At 39.2% G+C, this 21213-nt stretch overlaps 8 protein-coding genes and 2 non-coding genes across 11 annotated transcripts; 6 read left to right on the plus strand and 4 right to left on the minus strand.

The window, feature by feature from the left end:
- Window positions 1-211: 211 nt before the first annotated feature.
- On the minus strand, window positions 212-1561 carry LOC108148957. Its single transcript, XM_017276292.2, is given in 6 exon segments — window positions 212-282; window positions 345-431; window positions 500-532; window positions 780-839; window positions 901-1002; window positions 1057-1561. Coding segments are annotated over 6 exon segments (537 nt in total). The 5' UTR covers window positions 1291-1561; the 3' UTR covers window positions 212-261.
- Window positions 1562-1659: 98 nt separating this feature from the next.
- LOC108148956 (circumsporozoite protein) lies at window positions 1660-3551 on the minus strand. The gene is made up of 6 exons (XM_017276291.1): window positions 3435-3551; window positions 3254-3364; window positions 3058-3195; window positions 2945-2992; window positions 2853-2873; window positions 1660-2764 (listed from the first exon to the last, which is right to left on the minus strand). Exons 1-6 carry the CDS (start codon window positions 3519-3521, stop codon window positions 1736-1738), a joined length of 1434 nt encoding a protein of 477 aa, XP_017131780.1. The 5' UTR covers window positions 3522-3551; the 3' UTR covers window positions 1660-1735.
- A 415-nt stretch (window positions 3552-3966) lies between these two features.
- LOC108148588 lies at window positions 3967-4551 on the minus strand. Its single transcript, XM_017275635.2, has 2 exons — window positions 4425-4551; window positions 3967-4366 (listed from the first exon to the last, which is right to left on the minus strand). The coding sequence occupies exons 1-2, from the start codon at window positions 4479-4481 to the stop codon at window positions 4067-4069; spliced, it is 357 nt and encodes a 118-aa protein (XP_017131124.1). The 5' UTR covers window positions 4482-4551; the 3' UTR covers window positions 3967-4066.
- Window positions 4552-4733: 182 nt separating this feature from the next.
- On the minus strand, window positions 4734-5182 carry LOC108148603. The gene is made up of 2 exons (XM_017275681.2): window positions 4948-5182; window positions 4734-4869 (listed from the first exon to the last, which is right to left on the minus strand). Exons 1-2 carry the CDS (start codon window positions 5164-5166, stop codon window positions 4756-4758), a joined length of 333 nt encoding a protein of 110 aa, XP_017131170.1. The 5' UTR covers window positions 5167-5182; the 3' UTR covers window positions 4734-4755.
- Window positions 5183-6685: 1503 nt separating this feature from the next.
- Window positions 6686-6765, plus strand: Trnal-uag. The gene has a single exon. It is a non-coding gene; the product is annotated as a tRNA-Leu (tRNA).
- A 696-nt stretch (window positions 6766-7461) lies between these two features.
- On the plus strand, window positions 7462-7541 carry Trnal-uag. Its single transcript has one exon. It is a non-coding gene; the product is annotated as a tRNA-Leu (tRNA).
- Window positions 7542-8791: 1250 nt separating this feature from the next.
- On the plus strand, window positions 8792-11841 carry LOC108148984 (serine protease 7-like). Its single transcript, XM_017276325.2, has 3 exons — window positions 8792-8923; window positions 9622-10219; window positions 11125-11841. The coding sequence occupies exons 1-3, from the start codon at window positions 8863-8865 to the stop codon at window positions 11717-11719; spliced, it is 1254 nt and encodes a 417-aa protein (XP_017131814.1). The 5' UTR covers window positions 8792-8862; the 3' UTR covers window positions 11720-11841.
- A 208-nt stretch (window positions 11842-12049) lies between these two features.
- LOC108148447 (serine protease 7-like) lies at window positions 12050-13614 on the plus strand. The gene is made up of 3 exons (XM_017275482.2): window positions 12050-12172; window positions 12410-12848; window positions 12917-13614. Exons 1-3 carry the CDS (start codon window positions 12112-12114, stop codon window positions 13512-13514), a joined length of 1098 nt encoding a protein of 365 aa, XP_017130971.1. The 5' UTR covers window positions 12050-12111; the 3' UTR covers window positions 13515-13614.
- Window positions 13615-14641: 1027 nt separating this feature from the next.
- Window positions 14642-16158, plus strand: LOC108148446 (CLIP domain-containing serine protease B9-like). Of its 2 annotated transcripts, none has more exons than XM_017275481.2 (3): window positions 14642-14744; window positions 14992-15412; window positions 15474-16158. In XM_017275481.2, the coding sequence occupies exons 1-3, from the start codon at window positions 14684-14686 to the stop codon at window positions 16036-16038; spliced, it is 1047 nt and encodes a 348-aa protein (XP_017130970.1). In that variant the 5' UTR covers window positions 14642-14683; the 3' UTR covers window positions 16039-16158. The 2 variants fall into 2 exon arrangements, with proteins under 2 accessions (XP_017130970.1, XP_041565535.1); XM_041709601.1 differs by having other exon boundaries at window positions 14685-14744; window positions 15201-15412.
- Window positions 16159-17111: 953 nt separating this feature from the next.
- On the plus strand, window positions 17112-19764 carry LOC108148469 (phenoloxidase-activating factor 1). Its single transcript, XM_017275501.1, has 4 exons — window positions 17112-17710; window positions 18129-18225; window positions 18282-18580; window positions 19134-19764. The coding sequence occupies exons 1-4, from the start codon at window positions 17191-17193 to the stop codon at window positions 19496-19498; spliced, it is 1281 nt and encodes a 426-aa protein (XP_017130990.1). The 5' UTR covers window positions 17112-17190; the 3' UTR covers window positions 19499-19764.
- The last annotated feature ends 1449 nt before the right edge of the window (window positions 19765-21213 follow it).

Below are 21213 nucleotides of genomic sequence, written 5' to 3' on the forward strand. Positions count from 1 at the left end.
ATTCCCGTATCATTTGACCCCTTTTCCATTTTTTGAAACGAACCCCCTTTGGGGATCGAGGGATCTAGAACTACGAGCAGATGCACGCATTTTCGATTGGGAACCCGACCTTATTTACAGTTCTTGGATTTCAAAACAACACAACTAATTGAGGCCCAACTTGTTGATGAACTCTTGCTAAATTGGAACACAAAAGAAGCACTCACTAAGCTTTTTATGCGATTGAATATTTATTTGTTAATTGAACTGCTTGAAAGTTGTTCAGAGGCTGCTGATGGCATTCTGCGAGGGGGGAAATTGTTCATTACTCATCAGATTAGCAACAGTTCTTAAGTACCACTTACAGCCAGATCGCCTAGGCCAGCATTTAGCTTCCTTATATAGGGGGCGACGGAATAGGCAGCTGCGGCAATTGTTTTGGCACTGACAGCCTGTAAATTAATTGTAATTTTTAGTATGTTTAACAAAGTTTTTAAATATCTTTGCCGGATAAACTTACTCCTCCATTGGCTATGATTGAAGCGCCATCAGACTGGGGGAAAAGGTAAATTTGTTATGGTATTGGGTATTTAGATAATAAAGCTTAATTAAACTATTAATTATTATATTCAAAATTGTATGTTTGTTAAAAATATATAGATTACCATGGCTTAAGATTATATAAATTAAATTCAAATTTTTTTACAAATCGATTTTATAATTTCTTCATAAAACTTTTTAGAGACATCCCTTTAAGTTTAATAAAACTATTATTTAATGTTAATTATTTATTATCTTACCGAAAGACTGCGAGCCTGGGGACCGGTCTTCATTTGAACGCTGAGACTAGTGATGGCATTCTAAGAAGGTTGGAAAGAAGTTAAGGTTTCAGGGGCTATGTATGTCAAACCTATAACTTACTGCCAAATCTCCAAGGCCGGAACCAACACCACCCAGGACATCGCCCAAAAGATTGGTAGCCTCGGGTTGCACATCTTCCACTCTCAGACTGGTGATGGCGTTCTACAAAGTAATACATTACAACATTTCTAAATGATTTTTAAATATATTTCTTACAGCCAGATCCCCCAGGGCGTTTCCCATGTCACTAAGTATATTCAGAGTGGCTGGCTGGACGAAATCCGATTGGGAACTGGCTACAGCATTTTCCAGTTAGTGAATGACCTTCTCTCCAGCGACGGCCACTTGGGACACATCGCCCATTAGGGATCCAAAGTTCAAAGTGCCAGCTTTGGTATTTTGGGCCGCCAGGACAATGGCGAAAATGGTTAAGATTGTTGAAGACTGCATATTGTTGGTTTTTGTAAGCTCAACGAATTACTGAATCACTTCTGGTTGCCGCACTGCATTTATAGGCCATTCTTATCGGAAAGACTATGTTGGAGCTACCAACTTCTTTGACGCCGCAAATAAAAACAAATCACACTTAAGTGGTTAATGATTCCTAGCTGAGTGTCGGCATATTTTGATTGTGGTTGATTCATTACTAATCATGACTGAATTTCAGGGTATTCCATACGATATCTCAGGTTATATAATCGTTAAACGACAGTCTCAAGAGGGTCCTAATATCAGGCAGCCAGAAAAATAAACTCTGCGTAATTGTTCAGCAGTCAAAACAAATATTAAATTAGATAATTTAAAGAGCTAGTGCTTAAGTAAATTTAAAATGGCTGTTTTATTAATTTGCTCGTTCGTTTATTAGAATTATGAAGTTGAAATGTTTAGGTGCACTCTAAAATATTGAGTGGAATATATTGCCTGCAGCATTTGCTACATCTCCAGCTATGTTGCCGGCGGTTTTTCCAATATCTCCGGCAATATTTCCAGCGGCATTTCCAATATCACCTGCAATGTTTCCGGCGGCATTTGCAACACCACCAATAGCGTTGCCCACGTCACCAGCAATATTTCCAGCAGCGTTAGCTGCATCTCCGGCAACATTGCTAGCGGTATTTGCTGCATCTCCAGCTATGGTGCCGACCGTTTTTCCAATATCTCCGGCAATATTTCCTGCGTCATTTCCAATATCACCTGCAACATTTCCAGCGGCATTTGCAACACCACCAATAGCGTTGCCCACGTCACCAGCAATATTTCCAGCAGCGTTAGCTGCATCTCCGGCAACATTGCTAGCGGCATTTGCTGCATCTCCAGCTACATTTCCAGCAGTATTTGCAATACTTCCAGCTATATTTCCAGCAGCACTTGCAACACTTCCAGCTGCATTTCCGGCAGCATTTGCAACACTACCAGCTGCATTTCCTGCAGCATTTGCAACACTACCAACAGCATTTGCTGCATCTCCGGCAATGTTTCCTGCAGCACTAGCTGCATCGCCAGCTACAGTTCCAGCAGTATTAGCTGCATCTCCGGCCACATTTCCAGCTGCACTTGCAATACTTCCAGCTACATTTCCAACAGCACCTGCAACACTTCCAGCGACACTTCCAGCAGCACTTGCAACACTTCCAGCAGTACTTGCTGCATCTCCGGCAACATTTCCAGCAGCACTTGCAACACTTCCAGCCACACTCGAGGCCACTCCGGCAGCATCATGAGCAACAGTTCCAACTGCACTTGCAGCATCCCCAGCTACATTTCCAGCGGCACCGGCAACACTCGAGGCCACATTTCCGGCAGCTTTAGCTACATCATGGGCAGCATTTGCAATTTTGGTGACATCTCCATTACTAGAACAGGTGCAAGCACAGGTAACGGAAGGATTTTCTTTGCTCACGATTTCTCGCTTGATGACAGATTTCTAAAAATAGTAAAATGTTTAAAAATGTGATATTGGATCTACATAATTGAGTTAAAATGTTAAAAAAGGGTTAGGAAAGTAAACAAACCTTTGTTAAGCCAGAGGAGTTCTAAGGTAGTAAACGAAAGACAAATATTATTTCAGTTATTGAATCTACCTTAACTGTGTAGATTAACTTACTGCGGATTGGCTTAGCAAGGAACTAAGCTCGGCACTGGCAGCTTGTTCCTATAAAATAAAAATAACAATTTGTTAAATATCTTTTAATAAACATGAGAATCGGTTTATCTTACCGCTTCTTGAGAGACTTCGTGTCCGAAGTTAATGGCGCTATTTGAGGCCTCTTGCCCTAAAAGAGTGCCCTCATCTCCCAGTTCGTGACCGAAAATATTGCCATCCCGTCCAAGCTGCCAACCCGAGGAGGCCTTTTCCTAAGAAGAACAAAATTGTTACATTGTTTAATTAAATCTTAAATTATTTTATACCCACCGCTGCCTTGCCATATGCAATGCCGGTTTTGGTAGCCTCTTGACCAAATTGACCAACCTCCTCTCCCAACTCATCACCCAAAGCGGAGGCATCTAAACCAATTTCGTTGGCCTTAACATAAATATTTAAAAATTTCGTTTTATTTTTGAATTCTTTAATTAAAAAAGAAATTGTTTCTTACCAAAGTATTTAGCACACTTTTGGCGCTGACTGCACGGTGTTCCAGTAGGGAAATCGCCAACAATAGACTGACTACTATTATTTTCATGTTTGGATATCGAACTAAAGATATTTGCGTGTTTTGCTTGCCTTTTATACCAAAAAAAAATTGCATATTTATCTAAAGTCCAAAGTTGTTATCTAAGACCGACTTGGTGATCGATCCATTTTAAACCCTATATGACTTTTAACAATTATTTCCTCTAGTTTAGGTGGTCAGGAAAGGAAAGTACCCAAAATAATACAAGATAAGGAATTTTATGTCTCCTAGGTCTTGGCCATTATCTGAAAAGTGTCTGGTATTTGATTAAATACCTTAATTACAAACGTACAATTTGTATTTTTCATAAAGTTCCCCTTCAAAAGTTGAAGTTCAAGTCTTAGTTTAATTTTTTCTTAATCGCTAACATGCATTGATAACAAATTATGATTCCCAATTTTTTTAATTGCTGTGAAATTGTTTTTATCGATCTGTTTATCGGGCTTGTTTTTTTGTTAATGAATAAGTAGTATAAAGTTATTTTTATTATCAGTGAGTAAACATTTAGGGCTGGTTGAGAAAGTAAACCAAACAATAGATAGTGATTTTTATATTTACATATCTTCGCCTTTTAGCGGAAAATATTTATAAGGATTGGGCATTCCATTGGGCAGAAATCGTCTACCAGTTCGTCGCATTTTCAGTTTATTGGAGATGGTTTTTCGATCCAGCGCCATTTTGGGTTTTCGATTATTGTTAAAAACAAAATTAAGAAAATACTCGGATTCCTTTCTCTTCTTGCCAGTGGAAGTCGAAAGATTTTTCCCCTTAGGAAGGTAGTAAGAGAATCGAATGTGAGCGTTATTAGCGGGTTTGATGTTGAACACCTTCTTTTCATGGTTCTCTAAGTTAGACTGTGAAATGGCTTTTTTGATAATTCAACTCTTCAGATACTGAAAGTAAATAGCTCACAAACTGTTTATCCATTTTCCGACTGTTTTCCTCGCTATTTTCTTCCATGTTTTTCATCGAGAAGATATTTTTTCCCTGGATGTGTAGAGCAAACAAGAGTATGGGAGCAAGATATACTAATAAACGAACTGTCATCGTACAACTACCTTGAGGTAAATAAAGAAAAAAAGGGCTGGACTGGAAAATCATTTCGATGCACTTAGCTTTGATTTGAAACGCAGATGCTATTTAGCTCTTTGTCTTGTGAAGTTTGCTATTTTTTTTAAGGAACATAATATAATAATGATATAATGACATAGACTATTTCAATTTTGTCAAAATTAGTTCTTTATTATAATAAACCTGACAAGATATCCATAATTAGTTTTTTTGTTTCGCTGGGAAGCTTAATGGTAATGTTGCTTTTACGTTTAGTCTCTTTTGTCACATAATTTCCTAACTGCACCTAATAAAAAAACGGGAAAAAGTAAAGTAAAATAAAATTTAAACGTTTTAAGAAATTATCAACGGGTTCTTAGCTCACAAATGCTTTAGATAGAAGGTTGGAATCTTCTAAATCAATTTCGTTGCCCGCTTCCAATTGCTTTTCCATGGATCCAAATGTATATTCGATGTTATTTTCAATCTTCTCAAGCTCCGCGGATTTATCTATCCCTATGTGCAGTTTTGCTGGTCGGGGTAAAATCAGCAGGAGCAGGACCACAGTCGCCACTGTGCGACTCACCTGCCTCATCTCATCCATTGGCAGCTTTAAAAGCGGATCCGCTCGATCGATATCCAATCCACTTAATCCGCGATTCTCCACAGAATCGTTTTGGGAAATCGTTTCGTTGCACCGCTCCAATCTCGGATCTATAGCAATATATATATAGTCAATGCCAGCTGCTATGGCTCTAAATCAAGCCATCGCTTTACGACGATTTTTATGCAGCCCGCCAGCGATTTGATAGATTTTTGCATAAAATGATTCCCAGCACTTCCGTTACGTGACATTTCGGGTGGTGTTCGCCAACTCACTCGCCTAATGTAAACAAGTTATAAAACGCTCGTAAAAGGCCAGTGCGAAAGCGAAACTATGGCCACATAAAAAGGCTATAAAATCTATAGCTTCTGCTGCTGTATTCTATAAAAAACGGTGGTAGAGCACGGAAATGCAACAGGAAATATTCAATACCCTTGCTGCATTTTTCTTTGCCCACAAAATAATTTAAAAATGTTATTATTTTAATTTTAATTTTTTTTTGACATTTTTATTGAGTTAATTAATTTTGTCAAGAAAGCGAAGAAGTAATTATTATGAAAATGTTGTTCAACAGCAATTGTAGGTACTATAAAAAATTTTAAAAGTAAATTCTTAAAACATTATTGTTTAAGATGCTTTAAATATTTGTATACTTTTAGATGTGAAACTTTAAAAAACTAAAGAATTAATAATATCCTTATAATTTGAAGAAAGAACTGCCCGTCTCTTTCATAAATAAAATATCTTATTTTGTTCAACTTCTTAAAAATAATTCTATTTAGTGTGATTTTATATTTAAAGTTGCGTAATGTGTTTAAGATTTGAAATACCCTGTGTAAGGGCATGCAAATCGTGCAACAATAACAACAAGATACAATTTTTTTCGTTTTTGGCGAACTTAGCAAAATGCTAAAATCGTAAAATAACAAAGCGGGGTGCGACCTCAGGACCTCAGAAGGGGGTCAATGGCAAAGGATAGGGGAAGTTTGAGTCAAAGGTGTCCCAAACCACTATTGCAATACCACCCCCCACTTTCATTATCGCAAAATCAAAATGCGTTTGTCAATGAATTAGAATCGCTTCGATGACGAGGTCGCTCGTAAAGTATTTGCCTTTGTTATAGCCCTTTTGGCGAATTGAACTATTGCGGATATAAATAACCTGGATGGTAAACTTTGCAAAATACTAAAATGCTAAACAATAAACGACATTGCGAGCTGCCTTATATCCTCTGAAAGCAATTCATACCAAGGAAATGGGGTGAAATGATTTTATTTAGTTCTTTAAAAAAAAATAGGTTAGTGTTTTTTCGAAGAAAGAACATATTTAGCTTTATTTTAAACAAAGCGCCCATGCATTGACTACATTCATTTACCTACTTTTATTCTTACTACTTTTTTTGAACATGCCTCGGCAACACTGCTCGGAAATCAACCCCAAAATTATGCCAGCAATCGAATTGAGTGTGAGCTCTATATCCGCTATCTTCAAATTACTCTTTTGACACAAGCTGTTCACAGGCAGCGTGGCCGAGCGGTCTAAGGCGCTGGTTTTAGGCACCAGTCCGAAAGGGCGTGGGTTCGAATCCCACCGCTGTCACAGTTTCTTTTTGTATTTTTTATTTTATTTTTTTATTTTTAGGCACAAGGTGCTAATAACAAAGATTTTTTTAGTATTTAATCTATCTCTCCTTACCAGGTGCTAATAAAACACCCAATAAATATTGAGTATTTATTTATATAATTTCTAATAGGTGCAAAATAATTAAATAAATAAATAAATAATTAAAAATTATAATTTATTTTTAACGTGTATCACTTATATTTTTCAGTTCAGAAACAAAGGTTCTAACGATTGCTCATGGTAATCAATAATAAAAGAAACCTGGTTTAAAGTAATGGTTATTAATTGTGTCATTTGTTGCTCTATATTGGCATATATTTATGGGTTTTTGTGGCTAAAGAACCTGTCTAATAAACTGTCTGCCTAACACCTAAGAAGAGTGATTAATTTTTGTTGTATTTGAAGCTTAATTTTGTTTTTTTAACCTGCATGTGCAGCTAATTCATCTTTTAAAACGTTTAACCAAAAGTCAGATTTGCAAAACTATTGGGACCTTTTACTATTGATTAAGCGAAGTATTTATCGTTGAAAAATTAGACTAGCGAGAGTGTTATTACAAACACAATTACCAGAGAGATAGAATTAGAATAGAATTGTTCTAAATTTAGAAAACTAAATACTGTTTTTGTTGAGAGCCTTTTGTTTTGTGGGCGGCAGATGGCGCCTCGTTGCGGCAGCGTGGCCGAGCGGTCTAAGGCGCTGGTTTTAGGCACCAGTCCGAAAGGGCGTGGGTTCGAATCCCACCGCTGTCAGGTTTGTAAATCCTTTTTTTTCCATTTAACAGCCGGATGCTGCATTTTTTACATATTCCCCGCCTAATTAGACATCGCGAAACGGGACAAAGCCCAAGACCCCTGACCCGCGGCCCATTTTCCGGGGCACAAAGACTACGTTTATCTGGCGCTGACATTTTCCGCGTGCTGCGTTTCAACTTTGCCGTTTGCTCAACCCTTTTTGCGGTAACATGTTGATCCCGTTAACAACCCGTAAACGAAAGGGAAATGTCAGGAAATTAAAGGGTTTGCGGTGGTTTTTCAGCCTTTGAAATCAAATGGATAAAAGTATCAAATGTCCGAAATGTATCCCGTGGTTATTTCCGTTTAGCAACTGACTCTTAAATACCACAAAGATTGTTGTTGCCAGATATTCCTTTAGAAACAACCAATTCGAAGCTCATTTAAAGCTGCACAGAGAAAGGGTAATAAGTAACAATTTTTAGAAACAAATTTCAGAACTTAATCAGGGAGTTACCATTATTAGTTTTGTTATATTAACTGGAAATTAATATAATTTTTCTTGTCTTCTTACTTTCATTCCTTTTCCCCGTGCTTATGGAAATTTTTCAGAATCTTCTTCGCATTAGGAACTGGTTTACATGTGTAGACGACACCGGACAGAACCTTGTTAGCTGGTAAACCACCAGGCGTCCCGGGGAATGACAGAATTTGTTCTGCCAGTGGATTTTGCATGATATAGTTGCCATATACAAATCATTTACGAGTACAGGGCTCTGCAGATGATGTATGACAAACGGGCAAACCCACAAAATGGATGCAGGCACCTAATTAGAAACGTAAACCCTTGAATTTGTCACGTCATAAAGCGATTCGATTTTATTTAGAACATATATTGCATGCCAGGTTGATGAGTAACGCCGGTAGAACTAGACTGCTTCCTGTTGGTCAAATGTTTATGACGTGGGCTGGAATTCCTAGCCAACAGCATTGACTTGAGGTCTTTGGATCCCTAAGTTCGTTGCACCCAAAAAGAGAGGTTTTCCTAAGCAACATTTTGGAACTGAAACCTTCGGTGTCACCCAGTGACACGCATCTTTGAGATAAATATACATAGTACTAGCCACTTGAATTTGATTTAACCGCAGAGCAGAGAACAGTGGCGCTTATTGATAAACCTGATCTAAAGTAACGCTCGAGAACCGAGAGCGCAGTCAACGATGCTGAGGCCACGGCTATAAAAAGCCCGGCCCAACTCCAGGTATCTCACAGTCTGTTTTATCGGTCATTTGGATGCGAGCCAACTCGGAAGATATTGTTACTAAAAATAATTGCAAAAATGAAAGTGTTCGCGGCGGTGTTTCTTTGCATTCTGATTGCGCACGAGGCCAGAGCCCAGTGTGAGTGTTAAGCGGATTTTAAACGGCCCACTGACCATTGAAAAATCCCCAAATTCAAGGGGAAAGCGCACAAGTGCACTTCTAATTGAGCCGGTTGGACCTGTTGGCCGGGAACATTGCACACGCGCCAAGAGTCGAAGTGGGCAGTGCCCCAAGCCAAGTGATTTGTGGTCAAGATGTGACTGCATTTGAGGAATTAGGATAAAAATCCCAATAAGTTTGAATAATTACCAGGCGATTAACAGTTCATGATACTGGATTTTTTTTTAGCCAATCGGGGATATAATTGCACGTGTTTTGTGAATTTTCTTTTGTAAAATCGAATTTTATTTTATTTCCCAATATTATTTTATTTTTATTTTAAAATGTAATAGTATAATAGTTTAAATATTACTATTTGAAACACAAGCCAAACTAATTTAAATAGTTGCAATATTTAAGCAACAAAAATAATTGATTTACCTTAAAACCTGCCAGAGTTAAAAGATTTTTTACAAGTTAAATTTTAAATTTCAAAGTCAGGAAATACATTTCATAATTAAATGCAAGGCGAAATAGATTATCTCAATATTTCTTTGAGTGTGTCATGATCAAACTGCGAAGACTTGATCCAACCGCAAGAATGTCAGAAGAGGCGTGTGCATTTCGGGGCATCCCCTGGAGAACCAGATTAATTAATGTATTTATCTCGTTTGCAGATGCAAGATGCCTGAATCCCAACCAGAGGACGGGACTTTGTGTGCCCATAAACGAGTGCCAGACCCTCTATTCTGTGTTGCAGCAGGACAGATTGACCGATCTGCAGAAGCAGTTCATCAAGTCGTCGGCCTGTGGCAAGGGAGCCAATAATCTTCCCTTTCTCTGCTGCACTCAGGACACGGGTTATGTGAGGAACCAGCGCAGAACTCCCACTTTTCCGGACTACGATGGCTTCGGAGGTGATTGGCAGGAGGAGGGGCCGAACAGTTTTGCTTTCCCCAGGCAGGAGAGTCGTCCCTGGAGCTTTGGAGCTCAGCAGGCCAGCGACAGGACCTTCGTGCAAAGCACTTCGACTGGTGGTGATGGCTCTAGTCTGCTTCCACAGCCGCCCACTTGCGGGGGCGTGGCCATCAGGAACCGAATTTACGATGGCAAGGATACTGATCTCAATGAATTTCCATGGATGGTTTTGTTGGAGTACCGCAATCGCCAGGGGGGTTTGTCTACCAGCTGCTCGGGATCCCTAATCAATCAGCGCTATGTCCTCACAGCAGCCCATTGTTTAACTGGAAGGATCGAACGAGAAATCGGACCACTGTAAGTATATAAAGTTAGGTATATTGTTTAGGGGGGATTTTTGGTAAGGATTTGTTAAAATATTCTTTGTAGCGTTGCGATTTTTATTTTTGAGAAGCAAGGCAAGATACAAAGATACAAATTGCAAGAGTTTTGTTTTAACAACTTTAAAGAGCTTAATCATAAACGGCTCAATACATGTTCGTAACGTTTTCTCCGCTACTAAAAGTTTTGCATATACTCTAACCACAATAGTATCCACATATATATTAATCAAGGAATAGGGGATTTTTATTTTGACCGCAACTGCGTTTTAACATTTGGAAGTGACTTTTAATGTTTTCTGTACATAAACGTTTTTTATTTCTTTAGAAGTCCCTAAGATATAGACAACCGATTTTTGTTATGGGATTTTAATAGCCACCTTACTTATAATTTATTTTAAAAAAGATTCCGAATATGCCGACATAACAAATGACTGTTGATGTTTGTGACTACAGTATTAGGGGACTTACAATAGACCACGCGTACCGATTCATGAATGGGCGGCAGTTCAATAGCCCAACAGCCGGTTCCAGTATTATGAATATTCAGACTTCTCTCCAATCCAGTTCCACTGGGTGGGCGAAAGTGGCTTATTCACTCGTATTTGAGTGATAATTCCGCGAACCTGCCTGCATTCTTGGACTAAATCACTAAACGAGAGCCAAGGAATCCCCAAGTCCAGACTTGACTAATTTTGAAAATGTTTATTAGATGCGAGGTGTTTTGCCGCTTGTTAACTTGTTTTGATGACTCACAAACTTAGCGGTCGGGTTCTCAATTCGTCCCGCTCTCAATGACCAAGCACCAAGCACCAATTAGCGTGTTAATTCTAGTGTTTAATGGCTTAAATGCCCATTAATGGTTTTCTTATTTTGTTTCAGTGCCTCCGTGAGATTGGGCGAGCATGACACACGTACTGCGGTCGATTGCCCAGCCGGCGGAGGAAGTTGCGCCCCGGAGGTCCAACGATTGGGCTTCGCGGAGATCCGGGCTCATGAAAGATATAGCGAACAGACCAAGAATCAAGTGCACGACATTGGTTTGATTCGCTTGGAGCGAAATGTTCGCTATTCGGACAATGTGCGACCTATTTGCTTGCCCTCGGCTGTGGGTCCGGAAGTGCGACAAGCGGGCCAACAATTTACTGTGGCCGGATGGGGACGTACTCTCAAGATGGCCCGCAGTCCCATCAAGCAGAAGGTGTCGCTCAATTATGTGGATCCGGCCAAGTGTCGCCAGAGATTCTCACAGATCAAAATCGCCGTCGAATCCACCCAACTCTGTGCCGGCGGACAATTTCGGCAGGACAGCTGCGATGGCGACTCCGGCGGACCTCTGATGCGATTCCGCGGCGATTCCTGGGTCCTCGAGGGCATCGTGTCCTTTGGCTACAAGTGCGGCCTGAAGGACTGGCCCGGTGTTTACACGAACGTGGCTGCCTACGACATCTGGATCAGGCAGAATGTTAGGGCTTAGAAGCAAAGCGAACTTCCATTAGGTTCAAAGCCGAAATTGTGATCTTTACTATTCTTAAACTAGCATTAAAAAGCCTTACGTATTATTTATAAGTATAAATAAAAATGTTATATATATCATGATTGTTGTTATTACTCTCATTTTCCAAAGTCTTTGTCTCTGTTAAGTACGACTTTTTGCCATCAACAAATTTTTGCATTAAATATTTATTTGTTATAATAATAGGTAATCTTCGAACCTCAATGGGTCATAAAACCATTTCGATCGATAACTTTGAGTGCAGTCGAAGCTGATAATACAAAAACCTCAGCCACAGATTAATCATAGCTCCCAGTTTTTCGAAATCTGCAATCAGAACGTTTTCGACAGTAATAAAAGATTGTCACAGTAAAATGAACTTAGCCGCCGCCATTATTTTGTGCATTCTGATTGTCTGTGAGGCCCGTGGTTATTGTAAGTTTATAAGAAGTATAAAAAACAATTTAAATATTCGCGTGTGCATTAAAGTTATGTCAGTTAGAAAATTAGATTAGATTATTTTCTATTTAATCTCAGCAATGATTAATAAAGACTGTAAACTATTGGAAAGTGTTTGAAAACTTTGTTTTACATTTCAATCTATATATATATTTGTTTTAAATGGAGAACAATATTTTATACAATTAAAAATATAATATTTTTCGCCCACAGCTGTGAGAGGATGCCGAAATCCCAACCAGCGGACTGGATATTGTTTGGAAGTCAGTCTGTGTCCGCCACTGGTGTCCTTAATAAACAAAATAAGTTTGACGCGTTCAGAGAGTCAGTTCCTTCAGGCCACACAATGTGGATATGGCAAGAATAGACAGGTCCTTGCATGTTGCACTGAAGATACAGATTTTGATAGGACCACTTCCGTGCCTTTTAGTAGTGGTATTCCTAAAAGTCTGCCTTATCAGTCTGCTTGTGGGGGGAATGCCATTTTGCCACGGATCCTGAACGGTAAAGAAACCGCCGTTAGCGAGTTTGCCTGGATGGTGTTGTTGGAGTATCGTTTGCCAAGCGGAAAAGGCTTAAGCAGCAACTGTTCGGGATCGCTAATCAATGAGCGATATGTTTTAACAGCAGCTCATTGTATATCGGACTCTCTGTAAGCATTTATACTCTTAATTTATGTTATTTAATTGATTTATTTATGATTTCTTTTTTGTTTGTTAGTGTCTCTGTGATATTGGGCGAGCACGACACACGAACACCAATTGATTGCAACGCTAGCGGAAAAAGATGCGGTCCTGAAGTTAAGCGTTTGGAAATCGAGGAGATCCGCGTTCACGAAGGTTACTCCAATGTTTCCAACAATTATTTGCACGATATTGCGTTAATCCGTTTAAATGGACCCGTTTCCTATTCGGTCACCATCCAACCCATTTGCCTGCCCTCGACTGTGGGCGAGGAAGTGAGGCAGTCGGGCCAGGTTTTCACCGTGGCAGGATGGGGTCGTACTATGCGCGCCGCCAGAAGTGACACCAAGCAAAAACTGAAGGTCGACCTTTATGACAAACATCGCTGTCGTCAGAGATACTTATCTGAGAACATCGCATTGGAAGATAGCCAGATTTGTGCCGGCGGTCAGCAGCAGCAGCATGATAGCTGCACCGGGGACTCGGGTGGGCCACTGATGCGGTTCCGGGATAATACTTGGGTCCTGGAGGGCATCGTGTCCTTTGGCTATAAGTGCGGTGCACTTAATTGGCCCGCTGTCTACACGAACGTTGCCTATTACGACCGCTGGATCAAGATGAACATGAGGCCTTAGTGGAAATCGCCATCAAAGTTCGTGTTGTGATCTTATAACAATAAATATACATACACCAAAAAAAAATGTTGCCTTAGAAACTGAACTATTTTTTACATGAATTCAATTCAATTTTTCAACAATTGGGTATAAACAATTTATCAATAAGATGTGTATAAAATTAATACCATGAAAATATCAAAATAAAACTTATGTGGTTTAAAAATAAGGCCTAAACTACAGTCTCAGACTCTTCTGTATAGAAATCTAAAAAAAAAAGGGGTTATATTATTAAATATTACATTTATAGTTATACTTGTTTTTAAGACGTTATTTTATTTTTAAGACAAACTTATTATAACTAAACTGGCATTTTTTTTTGGTGTAGAAATAATTTCTGTGTTTTTTTTAATACGCGCCTATTAAAACTAAACTTTCAAGTTTTTTTTTGGGTGTGTGAATAATCTCTGTGTTTTGCCCAAAATTGATTTATATTTTCACGATTTATTCGATTTATTTTATTTATAAAAGCATAAAAGCAAAACCACCTATCTTCACTTCTGTTCAATGCAATGCCCGATCTTATGTACAATACCTATATAAAATTATAAATAAAAGAAAATTTCCACAATCTCTTGATAAGCGGGTTTACTTTGGTATTTAATGGCTTAAATAGTACTAAAAATAAACAATTTTTTTACTCAGAACTTCATACAAAATTTTTGATCTATTAGGGAATCTCTAATTTATTTTAAAGCAAAAATAAATTATCCAGAGCGTGTGTATGTTATAGCAAAAACCAAAACGGTTATTTCAGCAGCCATTTTTGACGATCAGCTATGTTATAATTAATTCCGAACCTAATTATCCCAATAACAAAGACAAAATTGTTTTATGACGGATAAGGAGAACTTATTTTTATATTTTTTACTCTTGTTATTTTTAGTGATTTTGTTTTTTAAACGAAAAGATGGAGATGGAGAAACATAAAATCAAAAAATTATCAATTTGACCCACAAAAGTACCTCGTTTTATTTTAATGGGACATCAAGACTTTGCGATCGAAAGCCAAGCACCGTGGAGCACTCGATGTCTCGCCTATAAAAAGCTCGAGCACTGATTAGCTTATTAGGGAACCTAGAACAGATCCAGATCGAAGACGAGAGTGATCGATCACAGTCGCAGCGAAAATGAAAGTGTTCGTTGCTGTTTTTCTGTGCATCCTGATTGTCCGGAACGTCCGTGCCCAGTGTAAGTTTTAAGCTGTCTTCAAAAAAAAACAACTAGAAATCGAAAAAAGAGATAAATTAATTGATTTGCATTCCGTCAATCGATGGCGAAACTAGCAGATTGTTTTATTTAATCTTAAGTGAAGACAATCGCTAAATTGAAGTTACCTTGTCTTAAAATATTTTAAACGTTTAACGTAATAAACCCTTGTGGCTTAAGTAAGTCTGTTTGACTTGATTGTATCTTAATATTTGGATCTCGCTTTAAGATAAGGAATGCCGAAATCCCAACCAGCGAACTGGACAATGTGTTGATATCAGCTGGTGTCCGGCTCTAATGAAGAGCAGATCGACCAATTCGGGAGTGCATTTCATTTTGGCCTCATTTTGTGGATATGACAGAAATAACCAGGCCCTTTTCTGCTGTACTTGGGATTCAGATTACGATGGCGAAGCTTCTAATGTACTTCCTCTGCAGGATACCTGTGGAGGTGACATCGTGAATTTAAACATCCTGAGTGGCAAAAAAACAGTTATCAGTGAATTTTCCTGGATGGCACTCTTATATTACCGTCCGCTAAATGGAGGAAATCTGGTACACAAGTGTGCGGGATCGCTGATTAATCATCGATACGTCTTAACAGCAGCCCACTGTGTAACTGGAAGATATATTTTAGGAATCGGAAGACTGTAAGAAGCAGAGTTTGTTTTTTGTAATTGCTGTCAATAATATTATCTTTTTGTGTTTCAGTGTATCTGTGAAATTGGGCGTGCATGACACTCGTACCGCAAAAGATAGTATATCGATGGCCATCGAGGAGATCCACGTTCACGAAAATTATACCGACGGATATAATTTCTTAAACGACATTGCCCTTATCCGATTGGAGAGTAAGGTTGACTATTCGGCCACAATTCGACCTATTTGTCTGCCCTCCACTGTGGGCAATATGGGAATGAGTATGCGAGACGGTCAGCTGCTGTATGTGTCAGGATGGGGTCGCACTCTGAATGGTCAATCAAGTCCCACGAAACTTAAAGTGGAGGTCGGATATTGGAATAACATAAGATGTAAGGCTAGATATTTTGAGCAACACATCGCCCTGAAAGATAGTCAGATTTGCGCCGGAGGACAAAAGCATGCAGATAGCTGCGAAGGGGATTCCGGCGGTCCATTGATGTCTTACCATCAAGGTGTTTGGGTCCTTCAGGGAATTGTGTCCTTTGGCTACAACTGCGGCTTGGCTAATTGGCCGGGTGTCTACACAAAAGTGGCTTCTTACGACTATTGGATCAAAGAAAAAATGAGGCCTTAGGAGTTAGTCAAAGAATAACACTTTCCATTCATATGTATTAATAGTATTAATATTTCTTAACCACAAAAAGAACGGAAAGTTTTAGGTACTGCTTTGTATATATTCTACACATTTATGTACACAAAAAAAACCAATAAAAAATTTAAAAATATCAATATCAACGATAAGCATTTAAGTTTTAAGGTACTAAAAAAATACACACATATTAGTTTTTAGCATAAACTTAATGAAAAAATAACTAGTTTTGATTGCCATTTCATAAGCTAATACTATTTTCATGAACGCAGCTGTTCACATTGTTTGCAAACAAAACAATACAAATCTTGAGTTATCAAGATCAACGAAGTCACTCTAAGTCAAGTTCACCTGAGAAATAATTGCGATTAGAAACAAACATTTAAAAAAAAAAACAAACATTAGTATATATTTCATAATATTTGACTGTTGTATTGATTTAACTACAAGGTGGTTGACCTCCGAAAAACCTTTGGATTTCCCAGCAGAATACGGCGCCGCAAACAATCGCCAGCCCAAAATGACATTGCCACCGCGTTTTAATTGGCCGCCGTAAAAGCCGGCAGAAAACCACAAGAAAACTTCCGGTATTGGCAGGTGTTTTTGAGCCATGGACTTTGGCCAAAACCAAGTGATAGAGCGTGAGCTTTGGCACCACCAGCCACCTAAAAGTGGGCAACACGTTTTCGGGGCCAGAGCTTTGGCCAAGACACTCTCTCACCTTCAACGAAAGTGAAACCAGCTGGCCAGCTGAGTTGGTTATGCAATATATTATAACCGGACCATCCGGACGATCGACGATCAATCGTTCGGTCGATCTGCCGACCACTGCACTTTTGGACTCGTTTTTCACCGCCTAAATGGGGCGGGGGCGGGCTCATTTGTTGACACCTGAGTTGGAGCTTTAAAGACCTGGCCGTCTTCGGCTCTTCCGACTTTTCGGGGTCTTCGGTTTTGCGCTTCGTTTATGTTGTTTTATCTTTCCTTTTTGTTTTTTTTTTGTTTTTGGCACTCTGCTTACACAAACTGCGTTGCCATTCAGTTTCGGTTCGTAAGCCTTTGCCGCCGCTTCTTCTTGCCAACACGATCGCTCGTAGATTGTATCTGTGATTCCAGATCATATAGATACTTGTACCTATGCTTCGTTCGGTCTTTCGATTATGGATATTCTTCGGCTGTTTCTACCGCTTCTTGACACTGGCCGAGATCCGGCAGGAGTGCGATATACCCAATGAAGCCAAAAGGGGAGTTTGCCTGGAGGTCAGCAGATGTGCGGCGTATCTTCAAGTGAGAAATGCCACCAATCTGCCGGCGGAGAAGGTGAATTTCCTGAAGAAAGTGCAATGTGAGGTGGAGCAGCAAGTGGCGGAGGTGGAGCCGGAGGGAACCTATGAATCTCTTGTCTGCTGCCCGGCAAATGGTCAGGATTACCTATTTCCCGTGCTGCAGTTCTCCAAGTTTGAGTATCGCAGATTTCTGGACGTAACCGCTCGCTTCAAGCGAAAAAAACTGAAGCGACGCATCCAAACCGTGGAACCCAGCTCCGGATTTAATCTGTTGAACGAGTGTGGCAAACAAGTCACTAACCGAATTTACGGAGGGGAAATCGCCGAACTGGATGAGTTTCCCTGGCTAGCCTTGCTCGTTTATAACTCAAGTGAGTCCTAGAATTTGATTCTCAAAATGAAATATAACCGAAATGTATACCATTAAATACATTCCCAAAGTGCCATAAGGTTACACAGAAGTTATGCTTCTCTATCTTAAAATTTATGTACTTTGTTTGTTTTAAATGTGTATTAGCTTCTTAATATTCTTAATATTCTAATTAGTAATTTATTTGAAATTAATTGGTCGTCTCTATCTATTTAGAACTTCGATTGTTTTGTGTAATTAATTTATTTATTTCGTGCTCTTTGGGCAGAGTTATACTTCCCAATTGAATATTACAAACAAATTTTCATTGTAAGACTTTATTACACTAGCCCACAAAGTAGAATTAGATATATTAAATATACATATATTACTTGAATTATTTACCATTAATCCTTAACATTTTTTCCAATATTTCTTAGATGACTATGGCTGCAGTGGAGCCCTGATCGATGATCGTCATATCCTAACAGCCGCTCATTGTGTTCAAGGCGAGGGAGTTCGTGATCGACGGGGATTGTAAGTTGAGTTAACCTATATCACATGATCTCTATAAGATTTCAATACTCTATTAGAAAGCATGTGCGCTTGGGCGAGTTCAATGTAAAAACAGAACCCGATTGCATTGAGGAACCGAATTATTTGAGCTGCGCAGATGCCGCCTTGGATATTGGCTACGAAAAGATCCATGTGCATCCGGAATACAAGGAGTTCTCCAACTATAAATACAATGACATTGCTATTATCCGGCTGAAGCACCCAGTATCCTTCACCCACTTTGTCATGCCCATTTGTCTGCCCAATAAGTCCGAGCCTCTGACTTTGGCGGAGGGTCAGATGTTCTCCGTTTCCGGTTGGGGGCGCACGGATTTATGTGAGTATTAAGCAATTTATAGTGCCTTATCCTATATTTGTTTTTTTTTTTAAAGAGACTTGTTGTTTATGCTCATTAAAGCTAAGTTATGTTTTTCTTAGTTTTCTTTAGTTTGTTTGTTTGTTTTTATATAAAACAATGAAGGCTTGATTGAGCAAAGAAAAAAAATATTGCTAAATGATTTTGTTTACCGGTTTTTAATGGAAGTTTTCATAAACACATGGGTTTTTCCACAGAGGCTTATGTGGTTTTCACTTAATTTATTCAATAAGGAAAAGAATGTCTGGTGCATTAAAATTCTATACTGTGGGTTTATTTTATCTTTTTTAACTATGTCTAATGAAAGTTGTTACATAAAATTATGAAATATGTTTTGTTTATGTAAGCAAATTATAAATCTGTTAAAGCTAAAGCTGTTAAAGAAATTGCTATTTTTTACTTAGTATCTTAGGATGACATTTTCCGCAGCTATATATAAAAAAATGTAGTTATAAATCATTTTAAAATAGACCTTAACTATCTCTTAATTGAAAACATATTCTCCACTTTGCAGTCAACAAGTACTTCATCAACATCCACAGTCCCATAAAACTGAAGCTGCGCATTCCGTATGTCTCCAATGAGAACTGCACCAAGATCCTGGACGGATTCGGGGTGCGATTGGGGCCCAAGCAAATCTGTGCCGGCGGGGAGTTCGCCAAGGACACGTGTGCCGGCGATTCCGGAGGACCTCTGATGTACTTCGATCGCCAGCACTCCCGGTGGGTGGCCTACGGCGTGGTCAGCTACGGATTTACCCAGTGCGGAATGGCCGGGAAGCCCGCCGTTTATACTAACGTGGCCGAATATACGGATTGGATCGAGAGTGTTATCCAGCAAAAGAAAAAGAGTCAACAGACGCAGGCAAAATCGGTTTGACGTCAGATTTTTTTGTTCGGGGGAAGAACAATTGGCGCCTAATTGAGGTGGGCGGCAGGGGGGCGGGGCAGCTGTTCTGATCCGATTCAGATCTATTTACCGCCATCCCCCGTATATTTGTACATATTTTGCTAATTACCTAACAGCCATCAACTATTTGGTTAAGCGTGTGAGTGAGTGAGTGCGAGATATGAGTGAATGTGCGAGTGTGCGCTAACAAAAGTCTGAAAAACATGTTTCTATTTAAATAAACTATTGAATATTTACCCCTTCTGTTGAGTTTATTTGAAATTGGAGAGGGGGAAAGAAAAGTTGTAGCTAATAATTACCACTGACTCATACGGGAAATTAAAAATGCATCAAGTGATTTAATTAAAATTATCAGCAAACGAAAAATAATTTCAGATTAAGCCTTATCTGCATATAAAAACATGGTAGTTAAAATTGGGCTCTGGAAGTCCCAAAATAAATGATCAATTAAATTTATATTAGCTTTCTGGCACTTGAAAATTTTATTATTTTTCTCGGTAAACCTAAATTTATTTGAGCTTGTTTTCATAAATTGGTACTTAAAATTTAAATTAATATTCCGATTTAAGTTTACCATTTATTCTAATTCATTTTTAAGGATTTTGTTCTAAGGTGCGTCTTGTTGTTTTTTTTGAGTGCACACTTTGCCGCTTTATCAGTGAAAATCAGCTGTTTTAGTAACTCCACCAGCTGGTCAAACCCGCTGGTGCAGTGGTCTTCGGCTTTGATGTCGTCATTGATTGCCACACTTGGCTTTCTCACTCGCCATTCGCGTGCACTCAAAAAACGTGGCCAAAAGAAATAAAAATAAAGCAATTTGTACAACTGACTGCCCAGTGATGCAATGTCTGCCAAAAAGCAAGCCGAGTCCACAAGCCCAACCAAAACTCATCCAAATCGGACTCCAAATCGATGCCAGGCCATTCATCAGGCCTCCGTGTGATCCGAAAATAGCCCGAGTCCCAGAAACGAGCCGCTCCATTTGCCATTTGTATGCGGTGCGCAGGTGTTGTGGCCGAGTGCCAGTGGGCCACTGACCAAAATTGGCCAAAGCCAAAAGAAAATTAAAAAAAACGAGCAGCCGAAAACCAAAAATTAAGGGGGTTGGGGGACAGCTCATCATCATCAGCGGCGAGTGCGTCATGGAGTGAAAGTGAACTTGACTCTTTGACGGGCTGCATTTGATTTAATGCTCGCCCCTTCATCGGAGTTTATGATGTGTGTGCATTAATATTCATGATGTTTATCAGCTGGCGACGACACCTGTTCAAAAACCAGATCCAAGACTTGGAGGCGCCAGTCGTCCCAGTCCCAGTCCGACACCCATTCATACATATGCTTGCTTGAGCAGCTCATTATCGGCTTTTTGGCGATTTTTGTTAACCTTGAACCACATACCCACTCTCTGATACACACCCAAACTCGGACCCATAGATATGGGAATTGGCAAACATGTGTGACATTGAAACGGAGGGCTTTTCGCGGAACGGACAGCAAGACTCTGCGTGAAATGATAACCGGTTTGCAGTATGAAAACCTTTTCATTTAACTCAAGTAAACACCAATGGTTCTTCAATTATTGAAATATATTTCGATACATTATTTTGATGATTAAAGTTTTTACACTCTATAGATGTATTTTGCTTAAAAAAATAAAAACAAATCTTTTCAAATAAGTAAAGTGT

Source organism: Drosophila elegans, unplaced genomic scaffold, assembly GCF_018152505.1.
Source record: "Drosophila elegans isolate 14027-0461.03 unplaced genomic scaffold, ASM1815250v1 contig_476, whole genome shotgun sequence".
Taxonomy (NCBI): Eukaryota; Metazoa; Arthropoda; class Insecta; order Diptera; family Drosophilidae; genus Drosophila; species Drosophila elegans.

Excerpts from the sequence above, each read along its gene's own strand:
- LOC108148469 (XM_017275501.1), top strand. The coding sequence starts at position 17,191 with ATGCTTCGTTCGGTCTTTCGATTATGGATATTCTTCGGCTGTTTCTAC. Across the intron at positions 17,711-18,128 it reads CTTGCTCGTTTATAACTCAA|ATGACTATGGCTGCAGTGGA; the intron begins GTGAGTCCTAGA and ends AATATTTCTTAG. Across the intron at positions 18,226-18,281 it reads GTTCGTGATCGACGGGGATT|AAAGCATGTGCGCTTGGGCG; the intron begins GTAAGTTGAGTT and ends ATACTCTATTAG.
- LOC108148984 (XM_017276325.2), top strand. The coding sequence starts at position 8,863 with ATGAAAGTGTTCGCGGCGGTGTTTCTTTGCATTCTGATTGCGCACGAG. Across the intron at positions 8,924-9,621 it reads GCACGAGGCCAGAGCCCAGT|ATGCAAGATGCCTGAATCCC; the intron begins GTGAGTGTTAAG and ends TCTCGTTTGCAG. Across the intron at positions 10,220-11,124 it reads GAACGAGAAATCGGACCACT|TGCCTCCGTGAGATTGGGCG; the intron begins GTAAGTATATAA and ends ATTTTGTTTCAG.
- LOC108148446 (XM_017275481.2), top strand. The coding sequence starts at position 14,684 with ATGAAAGTGTTCGTTGCTGTTTTTCTGTGCATCCTGATTGTCCGGAAC. Across the intron at positions 14,745-14,991 it reads CCGGAACGTCCGTGCCCAGT|ATAAGGAATGCCGAAATCCC; the intron begins GTAAGTTTTAAG and ends TCTCGCTTTAAG. Across the intron at positions 15,413-15,473 it reads ATTTTAGGAATCGGAAGACT|TGTATCTGTGAAATTGGGCG; the intron begins GTAAGAAGCAGA and ends TTTGTGTTTCAG.
- LOC108148603 (XM_017275681.2), bottom strand. The coding sequence starts at position 5,166 with ATGGATGAGATGAGGCAGGTGAGTCGCACAGTGGCGACTGTGGTCCTG. Across the intron at positions 4,870-4,947 it reads ACCTTCTATCTAAAGCATTT|GTGCAGTTAGGAAATTATGT; the intron begins GTGAGCTAAGAA and ends TTTTTTTATTAG.
- LOC108148447 (XM_017275482.2), top strand. The coding sequence starts at position 12,112 with ATGAACTTAGCCGCCGCCATTATTTTGTGCATTCTGATTGTCTGTGAG. Across the intron at positions 12,173-12,409 it reads CTGTGAGGCCCGTGGTTATT|CTGTGAGAGGATGCCGAAAT; the intron begins GTAAGTTTATAA and ends TTTCGCCCACAG. Across the intron at positions 12,849-12,916 it reads CATTGTATATCGGACTCTCT|TGTCTCTGTGATATTGGGCG; the intron begins GTAAGCATTTAT and ends TTTGTTTGTTAG.
- LOC108148588 (XM_017275635.2), bottom strand. The coding sequence starts at position 4,481 with ATGAAAAACATGGAAGAAAATAGCGAGGAAAACAGTCGGAAAATGGAT. Across the intron at positions 4,367-4,424 it reads GGAAAATGGATAAACAGTTT|TCTAACTTAGAGAACCATGA; the intron begins GTGAGCTATTTA and ends GCCATTTCACAG.
- LOC108148956 (XM_017276291.1), bottom strand. The coding sequence starts at position 3,521 with ATGAAAATAATAGTAGTCAGTCTATTGTTGGCGATTTCCCTACTGGAA. Across the intron at positions 3,196-3,253 it reads TTGCATATGGCAAGGCAGCG|GAAAAGGCCTCCTCGGGTTG; the intron begins GTGGGTATAAAA and ends TGTTCTTCTTAG. Across the intron at positions 2,874-2,944 it reads CCTTGCTAAGCCAATCCGCA|AACTCCTCTGGCTTAACAAA; the intron begins GTAAGTTAATCT and ends TTACTACCTTAG.